At 36.4% G+C, this 12,385-nt stretch overlaps 1 protein-coding gene across 1 annotated transcript in view; it reads right to left on the bottom strand.

Annotated features, from left to right (window-relative positions):
- Vps50 (VPS50 subunit of EARP/GARPII complex) overlaps positions 1-12,385 on the bottom strand; it is a 116,557-nt gene that overhangs the window by 6,284 nt on the left and 97,888 nt on the right. Inside the window, exons 24-26 of the mRNA XM_090333121.1 lie at positions 11,953-12,049; positions 4,253-4,411; positions 44-165 (exon numbers count right to left, since the gene is read on the bottom strand). Coding sequence (XP_090189247.1) covers positions 44-165; positions 4,253-4,411; positions 11,953-12,049 — 378 coding nt within the window. The remainder of the gene's footprint in view (positions 1-43; positions 166-4,252; positions 4,412-11,952; positions 12,050-12,385) is intronic.

Genomic DNA, 12,385 nt, shown 5'->3' with positions numbered 1-12,385 from the left:
ACTAGTGATAGCACAGGCTGTCAACCATATGTTAAAGACTTACCCTTCTACAATTGTTCTATTAGCTAGTCGTATACAATGTTCCCACAGTATATTAGACACAGGCAAGGGTATCCGGACTCTCTTGAAAACTTCATTTAATTTCCTGTTAAACTGTTCAAATTCCTAAGAACACAAAAATGTAAGCAAGTATGAATGTCACTGTAATGCCATAGCCCTTCCCTCCTCAATAGTAAAAGAATACCTTCATCTGAAAAAAATGGTGTCATTAGTTGAACAGTATCAACTATGCCCAAACATGGCTTCATTGTACCATTTTGTAATTATCATTATACACTAATATAGTCAAATGACTTAATTTGGCTTTAAAATGATTACTATATTACATTTACTATGATTGAGAATCCAGTCTTTAAATGGCATTTTAAGAAACTTTCAACTGAAAGTTGAATCTGCTCTCTTTAGAGAGAGTAAGACTGATAAGTTACTTTCTTTCCTAACATTATTTGAAAGTGAATAATTATGCACCAAGCTATTTGAAAGACATGGCACATGTGTAAAAATTTAATACAAAAGAAAAAAACTCCACAAAGCACTATTATTTACAGAAAAATTGAGTTCTTTTATTGGCTATTCATTTCTATTACATACCATTATTGGTACTAAAAATAAAAATATATGTTGCTAATTTAGAAACTTCAAACATTATATGAAAGCAAGACATGGTAGTGTACCTTTCCACATACGATATGTCTAGATTCCTTTCACCATGTAAACATGGCTATTATTTATAGGAACAAGTGCCACTACCCTTCCTTTACAATATATCCCAACAAATTTAAGAAAACTTAAAATGATGTTCTAAGTCTTTAGTGTCCTGAATAGAAAAGTGACACAATGTCTAACAAGTCAGGGCTGATGGATGCTCTAATGTTCTAATAACCTGCAAAGGAGAACAACCCAAGCTGATTGTCCCATCAAGCGTAAGAATAATTGTTACTCTTCATTCTTTGTTAATTCTTAAATCACAATTTTTCTTGCGGATTTATTTTTAACAGTTCGTTGCTTTTAATTAATTTTTTTAAAAGAAAGAAGTAGATCCTCAATTCATTAAGTGCATTTTCTGTTTCCGTTCATGGATCTAAAAGAGCAGTAGTATTTGACAAGGGATTTATTTGTGTGTTCATGACAATAAACTTTTGAATTTCAAGAGTCAGTAATCAAGTCAATATTTCAAGAGTCAATAGTTCAATAATTTCATTAATAGCTTATTTTAAAGATAAAGCTATATGCTTATGGTATGAACTGACATTCTACTTAACTGCTAAATTCAGTGTTTAAGGACGGCAGTCATTAAATGATAATGAAACCATTTCGCTATACTTATAATTTTCTCATGGAAGCAAAAGTGAAAAGGCAATCCAAAGATCAGAAGTTACAAGTGATAATTAACCTTTAGCCTTAAAGGCTTTAGACTGCTTAAAACTGGATTTTAAGTGACTAAACCCTGGTTCTTATTGATAATTATGCTTCTTGGAATCAGGAATAACTGAAGCAAGTAACTCACCCCAGTGTGCATGTGTTAGTCTTTTTTATTGATTTATTTTGCATTCCTGAGTTTTGAACTCAAGGACTTGCTTGGAGCTCTAAAGCAGAGCTGCCTGATTATCTCTTAATGGTTTTAAGGTAGTATCTTACTTTGAGCTGCTATCCACCAACATAAGCCTTCTCTTCATAGCTTTGATAATAAACAGGGTTGGATCACCACATCCAGATTGTGGGAAAACCAACTCCCTTGGACTAGAACTTCTACTCTTCTGATTTCACATATCTTAGAATAACAGATGAATGCCGCAGAACCCACCTGTGGACTGATAAAGGGTCTTGCAAAGTTTTCTACCTGGGTTGAACTAAAATCTTCTAGATATCAGACTCTCATAAAGTTAGGGCCACAGAAACTAGGACCAGCAGAAACTATTCCTGCATCTTGATGCAAAGCGTACCTGCATATGATATGGTCTGAATGCTTGTTTCCCCCTAAATTCACATAAAGAAATCCTAGTTCCAATGGTGAAGGCATTGAAAGTGAGGCTTTTATAAGGTAATGACCCAGGAGTGCCTTTAAAAAAACAAGTTGTGGAGCTGGGTGTGGTGGCTCATGCCTGTAATCCTAGCTACTCAGGCTGAGATTTGAGGATCAAGGTTCAAAGCCAGCCCGGGCACAAAAGGACCTGAGACTCTTATCTCCAATTAACCTCTAGAAAACGGGAAGTGGGGCTTGGCTCAAAGGCAGGGCGATAGCCTGAGCTGAAGAGCTCAGGGAAAATGCCCGCCCATGCCCAGAGTTCAAGCCCACGGCCAACAAAAAAAAAATTAAAATAAAAAACAAGTTGTGCCTTTTTATGATATGAGCGTGCCATGAAAAGGTAACGTCTATTAGAAAGTGGGCCATTACCAGGCAGAATCTATCTGAGCACTGATCTTGAACTTTCAGCCTCCTGAACCAAGAGCAGCAATGGCCTGCTGGTATAAACAATCCAGCCTATTGCATTGTTAGAGTAGCTGAAACATCTAAGGCAGCACATCATAAAAAACAATCAATTTTTATACAAATTGTTTTTTTTAAAGAGACGATGTCATTATTTATAAATTATATTAGTATTTTTGTTGTTGTTGTTATTCCTGTTGTTGTTGTTGTTTAACTCAGGGCCTGAGCATTGTCCTCAGGCTTTTCTTCAATGTATGCAGTACCAAGGAATCAAACCCAGAGTGTCATGCATGCTAGGCAAGCACTCTACCACTAGGCCAAACTCCTGGCCCCTATATTAGTATTTAATATTCCATTTAGATCTGTTTTTCCTTCCATTATCATCAAAGGTCAATGATCACTTAATTCAGGACGGTAAACAGAGTACACTTGTCAATCACCTCTTAGATCTCCATGTAAACCCCTAGACATTGTTCAGTAAGACCCTAGAATCTGGACATAGCCTAGCAGTTCTCCAGAAAGGAGGACAGGGAGAAGGACGACTTCTAAAGAGGAACAGACTAATGATATTGGTGTCATCTTTGTTTTAACCTACAGTCCCTTAGTCTTCAGGCTTCTCAGGCTAATATTTATTACCTTAAGGTAAGCAGTTAAGCAGAGACATGTAAATGAGATGAAAGTCAGGAGTTCTAAAAAGGCTGGATTTCTAGCTGGCACCAGTGGCCCTCACTTGTAATCCTACTGACTCAAAAAGCTGACACGTGGAAGACTCCATTTGGAAGCCAGCCTGGGCCATAAAGACTCTACAACTCCATCTCCAATAAACCAGCAAAAATTAAGGCAGAAGGTATTGCTCAAATGGTAGAGGATTAGCCAAGGAAATAAGCTGATCAAGCACAATCCCCTGAATTCAAACCCCAATGCCTGGAAAAAAAAAATGGGAGAGATTTTTGTCATTTTCATTACAATGACAAAAATTAACAAAACAAAACAAAACAAAACATTGCCTTTCTTTACTTTTTACTCAGCTATCTATATGGCTCACATATCCACTGGACCAGAGCAAATAAATGGCATTTCTCTCTCACCTATATCTTGTCATTTCCTATATTTGTTAGCTCTTGATTTATTTATTTTCATAGCACTTCACATTACATCTCTATCTGTTTATTCCTGTCTCTGCACTGACAGAGATAAATGTTCCTTGGGGCATGTAAGTTCTTTCATTCATAATTATATTGCCAGTATCTCTATTATTGTCCAACACTTGTCAGATGATCTATAAATACCTATTTATGCATAAATTAGAATGAACTACAATTCATTCTAAGAAATTTATTAATACAGGTCACTGAAAGGAAAAACCATATCTATGACACATTGCAAAAGTAATATAATTTCTAACAAATACAACCTGGAATAATTAGGAGCATGGTTGTATACACACTCAACTACAGAAATAACTTCTAGTTAAGTAGGACTATCATCTCAAGTTTAGAGTGAAGGTCAATATATGAAAGTCACCCATGACAGGAAATAATAAAACTAACTCAACATGGGAAACGAAAATGCAAACAAGCAAATAAACGAACCAGGAAAGAGGTATTTTTAGATCTTCGTAAGTCAAAATTCAGACAGTAAACCTATTGTAACTTAGGGACTTAATTCTACAAAGATAAAAATGTGGTAATAACTATTATGTCACTATTTTAAGGGCATCAAAGAAACACTTCTTAGTAGAATGATGTTACCCAAGATACTTGCCTTTAACAATGCATCCACATAAATGTTGTGCTGTGACATAATTTCCTTCACATCCCACTTCACATTAGCCATCAGAAGCAGCATCTGTTCATAATCAATGGCTTTCCCAGCTACAATCCAGTAAATTGGCTTGCGTAGTTCACTGGCAGTTGAAACTGTCTGAAATATATTACATAGAAATGAAAATAATTATGTTTACAAGCATCAAGTTCATAAAGAATATTCTACCCCTCTTTCTAGTATACATTGTACCAGAAAATGAAACATTATAAAATTGGAGACTTAAATTAGGAAAATATTCTGATATAAGGAGTTACTCAAAGTATCATTTTCCATTTCAATTCCCAGTATCCTAGTACATGGTTCCAAGATTTCACACCTACAATGGGTAAAACCTTCAAACAGATCTTGTTTTCTTCATCTGGACATATCAACTACAATTTATCCTTCACCTGTCTCCAAAGATTCCTTCCAGAACACACATCTAATTTACTGCTCTACTGTTTCAAACTCTCTCTAGTAGTTTCCTAGCACATTCAGAATAAAGGCCAATTCTCAACTGACTGCATTACATGATGTGGCTTCTGCTTATCACTCTTGTTACTCTTTCATGTTTTGTCCAGGTAGGCTGTCCTCAGATGCTCACCTGCACCAAGCTCTCATCATTCTCTGGTTTGGATGTATGCCACCCTCTTAGTCCCCAATTTACTCTTCCTACATAAGTGGTACCCTGTAAATACTATTTCTTCTAGAAAACTATCCTCTGACTCCCACTCCTCGTTCTTTTCTTCATATTTTTTATTGTAATTAATAGATGGGTTACATTATATTCACCAGATAGAAGGTACATTACTTCACATACATTGATACCCTTTCTCATGTCTTGGTCCCCATTTCCCTCCTCCCATCCCTACCCCTCATCTTGTGTTCCTCCCTTCCCTATCTGACTTGAAATAACCAAACACGCATATATACAATATATCAGACAACCAGGTGAAATACTGTAACAATATGAGATAACCAAGAGATGAGAGATAAAAAAGTACACTGAGGACAATAATCACTCGTTATATGGCTTTTGTTTCTATGTCCTGGAGGTCCTTTCAATTAGCTTCATACTATATGGCCTTATGTATCAAAGTTTTGCTCTATTGCAAATCTCTGCTAGGAGAGCCCAAGGTTTCTACTGATTATGACAAATGAGGGAATCAGTTGAGCCTAAGTTCCTTTGAGTCTGGCTTACTTCACTTAATACGATTTTTTCTAAGTCTTTCCATTTCCTAATGAATGGGTCGGTGTTGTTTTTTCTGACAGCAGCATAGAATTCCACTGTGCATAAATACCACATCTTGTTGATCCACTCCTCAGCTGAGGGACATCTGGGTTGGTTCCATATCTTTGCTATGGTAAATAGTGCTGCAATGAACACCGTTGTGCTAGTGGATTTAGTATGCCCTTGTTTCTGGACGATTGGGTAAATGCCAAGTAGTGGAATTGCTGGATCACAGGGGAGTTTTTTTTTTTCTCTTTTTTTATTTTTTATTTTTATTTCATATATTTTTATTGTAATTAATAGAAGGGTTACATGATATTTGCCAGATAGAAGGTGAATTAATTCACATACAATGATACCCTTTCACATGTCTTGGTCCCAATTTCCCTCCCCCCACCCCCACCCCTCATCTTGTTTTCCCCCCTTCCCTAACCAATTTCAAATAATGAAATACAAATATATCTGATATATCAGGTAACAAAGTGAGATACTGTAACAATATGAGATAACCAAGGGACAGCAAAAGAGATGAGAGATAACATTGCCTTAAGGACAACAATCATTCATTACATGGCTTTTGTTTCTATATCCTAGAGGTCCTTTCATTTAGCATCATACTATATGGCCTTATGTATCAAGGTTTTGCTCTATTGTGAATCTCTGCTAGGAGAGCCCAAGGTTTCTACTGATTATGACAAATGAGGGAAACCATTGAGCCTAAGTTCCTTTGAGTTTGGCTTACTTCACTTAATATGACTTTTTTTAAGTCTTTCCATTTCCTAACAAATGAGGCGATGTCATTCTTTCTGACAGCAGCATAGAATTCCATTGTGTACAAATACCACAACTTGTTGATCCACTCATCAACTGAGGGACATATAGGTTGGTTCCATATCTTTGCTATGGTGAATAACGCTGCAATGAACATTGTTGTGGTAGTGGATTCAGTATGCCCTAGTTTCTGGATGGTTGGGTAAATGCCAAGTAGTGGAATTGCTGGGTCATAGGGGAGCTCTATGTTTAGCCTTTTGAGGCACTGCCATACTGCTTTCCATACTGGTTGAATGAGTTTGCACTACCACCAACAGTGTAGTAGTGATCCCTCCTGGCCACATCCCCTCTAGCATCTGTTGTTATTAGTTTTCCTGACCCTGGCCATTCTAACTGGAGTGAGGTGGAATCTTAGCGTTGTTTTGATTTGCATTTCTTTTATGACCAGAGATGTTGAGCATTTCTTCATGTGTCTATAGGCCATTTTTGTTTCTTCTTCAGAGAAGACTCTCTAAGTCTTTGGCCCATTTTTTTAATGGGATGGTTGTTACTTTGGAGATTAGTTTTGGAGTGATTCAATTTTTTGAGATGTTGATATATTTTAGATGTGAGGCCTTTGTCCGTTATATGGTTGGTGAAGACCTTCTTCCACTCTGTAGGCTTCCTAATTAATTTACTAGCTATGTCCTTTGCCATACAGAAGCTCTGCAGTTTAATGCAGTCCCACTTGTCCAGCCTTTCTCTGATTTGTTGTGATTCTTGGTCCTTATTAAGAAAATTTTGACCTGTGCCAAGGAGGCCTAGTCACAGGGGAGTTCTATGTTTAGTCTTTTGAGGAATTGCCATACTGCTCTCAAGAGTGACTGAAGGAGTTTATACTCCTATCAACAGTGTAGTAGCGATCCCTCCTGGCCACATCCCCTCCAGCATCTGTTATTAGAATTCTTGATCATGGCCATTCTAACTGGAGTGAGGTGGAATCTCAAAGTGTTTTGATTTGCATTTCCTTTATGGCCAGAGATGTCAAGCATGTGTCCATAGCCCATTCTTATTTTTTCTTCAGAGAAGACTCCCTTTAAAAAGTCTTTGGCCCATCTTTTAATGGGATGGTAGTTTCTTTGTAGATTAGTTTTGGAGTGATTCAATTTGTTAGCTGTAGATATATTTTGGATATAAGGCCCTTATCTGTTATATGGTTAGTGAAGAGCTTCTTCCACCTTGTAGGCTTTCTAGTTAATTTACTAGCTATGTCCTTTGCCATACAGAAGCTCTTCAGTTTAAGGCAGTCCCACTTATCCAGACTTTCTCTGATTTGTTTTGTTTCTTGGTCCTTATTAAGAACGTTTCAACCTGTGCCAAGGAGATCTAGTATATCTCCTATTCCTTCTAGTAAAGTTTTCAGGGTATCTGCTTTTACCTGGAGGTCTTTGACCAATTTGGAGTTAACCCTGGTACAGGGTGACAAAGAAGGATACAACTTAGGTTGTCTGAAGGTGCTTAACCAGTTCTGCCAATACCACTTGTTGAAGAGAGTTTCTTCCATTCTAGTTTTTTTTTTTTTTTTTGCTCCCTTATCAAAGATTAGGTGGCCATAGGTCTGTGGGTTAATATCTGGTCCTCAGTGCTATTCCATTCATCTCCAAGGCCTGTTCTTCTGCCAGTACCAAGCCATTTTGGTCACTATAGCTCTGTAATAGAGTCTAAAGTTTGGTATTGGTACAGTGTGGGTATGTTAATATTGGCTAGAAATTCAACCATTTCTTCTAGATTCTCAAATTTGTTGGCATAAAGGTTTGAAAAGTATTCCCCCATGATGCTCTGGATCGTGATAATTTCTGTCGTGATATTACCATTCTCATCTGTGATTTTGTTTATTTGGGTGTGTTCCCTTCTTTTTTTGGTTGGATTTGCTAAGGGTCTGTCAATTTTGTTAATTCTTTCAAAGAACCAACTCCTTGTTTTGTTGATTCTTTGTATAGTTTTTTTTGGATTCCAATTCATTTAATTCTGCTTTGATTTTAATAATTTGCTTCCTTCTACTGGGATTAGGGTTGGTTTGTTGCTCTTTTTCCAAGAGCTTAAGGTGTGACATCAAATTGTTGGTTTGTGATTCCTCCAATTTGTTAAAGTAGGCACTCAGAGCTATAAATTTTCCTGAGTATTGCCTTTGCTGTGTCCCAAAGAAGCTGGTATTTTGTGTGCTCCTATTTGTTGAATTTCTGTTCTGATGTTCTCAATGACCCACTGGTGATTCCACAATGTGTTGTTCAATCGCCATGAGTTACAGGGTTTTCATTGGTGGGGATTGGTATTCAGTTCCAATTTGATTCAGTTCCAATCTGAGAGAATTCAGGGAATAATTTCAGTGTTTTTGCATCTGCACAGATTTATTTTATGCCCTAAAATGTGGTCTATTTTGGAAAATGTTCCATGTGCTGCTGAAAAAAACGTATGTTGTGATGTTGCTGGGTGAAGTAATCTACAGATGTCTGTTAGATCTAGTTGGTCTATACAGTTGTTCAATTCTGAGGTTTCTCTGTTGAGTATTTGCCTGGTTGAACTGTCCATAGGTGAGAGTGGTGTGTAAAAGTCACCAACAATCACTGTGTTTCAATCTATGTGTGGTTTTAGTGAAAGTAAAGTCTGCTTGATGAAGCTCAGTGCTTCAGGATTAGTTAGTTATTTATTATATTTAGGATGGTTATGTCCTCCTGGAGGAGAGATCCCTTTACTAGTATGTAATAACCTTCTTTGTCTTTTCTCATTAATTTTAGTTTGAAGTCTATTTTATCTGATATGAGGATGGCAACTCCAGCCTGTTTATGGGGGCCGTAAGCTTGATACACTTTGTTCCAAACTCTTGCTTTCAAAAAATGTTTGTTTTTAGGGGCAAGATGTGTCTCTTGAAGACAGAACGATTTATCTTGCTTTTTGATCCAGCTAGAGAGTCAATGCCTTTTAATTGGAGAGTTAAGTCCACTGATATTGAGGGTTAGGATTGAAAAATATTCACTAGTTCCTGCCATTTTTAAAAGCTTTCATTAGGGCCTGTGTCTTGACAGTTCTTGTGGTACTTAGCTGGTATGATTTTTAGGTGCCATTTCTTTGCTAGTATCACGTTTGTGTTGGTTTTCAATGTGTAGAACATCTTTCAGAATTTTCTGTAATGCTGGTTTGGTTGCTACATAATATTGCAACTGTTCCTTGGAATGGAAGTTTTTTATTATTCCCTCAGTTATGAATAAGAGCTTAGCTGAGTTATTTGTCTTAAGTGCATGACACATATCCTTCCAATCTCTTCTTGCTCTCATGGTCTCTGCTGAGAAATCTGTGGTTCTTCTGATTGGTTTTCCTTTGTAGGTCATTGTTCTCTTCTTCCTGGCTGCTTTTAGTATCCTTTCTTTGGTCTCTATTGATTCTGTACAGATTATAATGTGGCGGTGGGATGTCCTTTTCTGATCAGCTTCTTGTATCTGGATGGGCCTACCCTTCTGGATATTTGGGAAGTTTTCTGAGATAATTCCCTGAAGTATATTTCGAATACCATTGACCTCTTTCTTCAGACCCTCCTCAGTACCAATTAGCCTTAAATTAGACTTCCTAATTTCATCTTGGACCTCCTGAAGCATTCTCTCATATTTCCTAGATTTGGTTTGACTCATTTTCTGTTCTTTCTCCATAACAACTAAATTATCTTCAACCCCGGAAATTCTCTCTTCTGCATTGTCTAACCTGCTATCAAAGCTTTCTACTTTATTCTTCATCTCCCTCCCTTCTAATTGCTCATTTTTGATGCCTTGAATCTCTTGTTTTAGATCATGTATGGACTTCTTTACCTCCTTGATTTCCATTTGAGTGGTTAGCTCAGCAGCTTTACTCTCATTGGACATTTGTTGGAGTTCAGTCAGCTTTTTGTTTGTGGATTCTATGAATTTGTCCATTTTTCTTTGTATATCCTCTATAGCTTCCTCTCATTCACGTATCACCTTTTTTATGGTTTCATCTTGTTTAGATATGGCTTCCTCATGTATCTCTTTCTGTATGTTTTCAAACTTTTCATTAATCATATTTATCAATTGCATTTGTATAGCATTTAGAGGATTCTCCTCTAGTTTTGCCATTGACTGCTCTATTGCCTGTTTATATTGGGTGGGAGATGCTATTCCTTGATTTGTCATTTTTCTTGAGTTTCTTGTTCTCCCCATTTGAAAATGGGAGCAAGATTAATACTGCACAAGATTATAATTTTTAAGATATAACCAACCTAGACGTCTTTAGCTGGCCAGACAACTGATGTTCACAATTTCAGATTGGTATTATCACTCTCTCTCTCTTTTTGTGCACTTACAGACAAATCTGATACCACCACCAATCACTATTTTATGACCAAAAAAATAAACCCCTCAATCCAATCTCTATTGTATTTAAGTCGCTCTGGACCTACTGTATAATTGAACACCTAGATGTACAGTATTGCTCAACAACAATCCAACTGTAGACCCATGCATTATAAAAATTTGAAGGATGAACAAAGGACCAGAGATTAAAAAATAGTATGAAAGTCAAGAGGGGAGGTAAGAAAAGAGTAACGTAGGAGTGTAAGATTAATATAGTAATGAAGAAAAGGGATAGCGTAAGGAAAATTTAGAAAAAATAAGATAAAACTTATGAAAATAAGAAGAGTAATAAGAAGAATATATAGAGAAAAGAGGAGAGTTCAATGATAAAAATTTAAATAAACAACAACAAAAAAAAAACAAGAAAAAGAAAAACAAGAAAAAAGGTAGGAGGAGAGCCCACACAATTGTGAGTTCTTAAATAAGAAATACTAGGGTTAAGAACCAATAGATTAAAAAGCAGGTAACTGTATCAATATAAATATCATTTGTATCCAATCTGTACCCACTGCTGTCACTATGTTTCTAGGAACGACCACAATGACAGAAGGAAAGTGGGGGAAAAAAAATAAAAAAAGGAAAGAATCATAACATTAAAAAAAAGGTAGAGGTAAAATGGCAAAAAAAAAAAGAACATATAAAAATGCAAATTAAAAAGGGTAGAAAAAAAGGCAAAAAAAGAAAAAAGAAAAAAAAAAGGGTATTCTTCAGTTTGTTTGGGGTTTTTTTGGGTGGGAGGACGAGATAGGAAACTTGTGTCTCCACTAAATTCAGGATCCAAACTTTCAAAAAGTCTTATTCTCTTGCAATTTGGCTTTGTGGTTTTTCTGATCAGTTTGCTTGATTGGGCAGCAAAAAAAAAAAAAAAGCCAGTGGAGTCACCACTACCCCTTCTTTAGTCTAGATAGCATTTGCTGTCATTCTTCTTTCCCTTATCATAGCACACATCATAATTAATTATAATTATAGTTCTAATTTGGTTTTAATTCGATATAGTAACAATGAACAACCCTGAAGTAAACTGAAAAAAGCAATTCTAAAGTAAGCAAATTAATATAATTTTAATTAGTTCTCTTTTACCAGATTAAAAATTGCATGAAGTGTTCAATAAGTACTTATGTGATGGAATCCATGAGTGAAGAGATGAAGATTCCCTCTAGTTTTCCATTAAAAAAAAAATACAATTCCAAAACCAACCTAACTAAATGTTGAAAGTCCCACTCTGATCTGGTTGAAATAGTCAGAAGAAGATGACTGACCTGGGAATAAAACTGCTGCAGAAAGGGCTTTTTGACTGCAGGCATCACAGCATCCAGATGTGGCTGAAGGAACTCAAACTGCTCAGCCAAGAACACCCTAGAAAGAGCAAACAACCACTGTATAAACAAACCAGGCAAGCTTTCTAACCACTCAGTGATTCGATACAAGCAATCCAAGTTCACCAAAAAAATCATACATTAAAATTACTTCCCAATTTAATGAACCACCATGTACTGACATGCTGATAATCTATGCAACCATGAATACTGACATTATCACTAAACAGAAGTTGAGGTGAAAGAATAGCAACCTTAAGGAAGATAATCTGACTAGCACATGGTGTTGAGTAATGTTGCTTTGCATGTAAAACATGCAAACATTGAATAAAGATTAAGGTTAATTGGCAGCCAGACGAGGGTGGAGCAGGTCTGT

This window comes from Megascapheus bottae, chromosome 5, assembly GCF_031878675.1.
Source record: "Megascapheus bottae isolate mThoBot1 chromosome 5, mThoBot2.hap1, whole genome shotgun sequence".
Lineage (NCBI taxonomy): Eukaryota > Metazoa > Chordata > Mammalia > Rodentia > Geomyidae > Megascapheus > Megascapheus bottae.
Note: the sequence above shows the minus strand (reverse complement) of the source record. Positions and strands in the feature narration are given on the sequence as shown.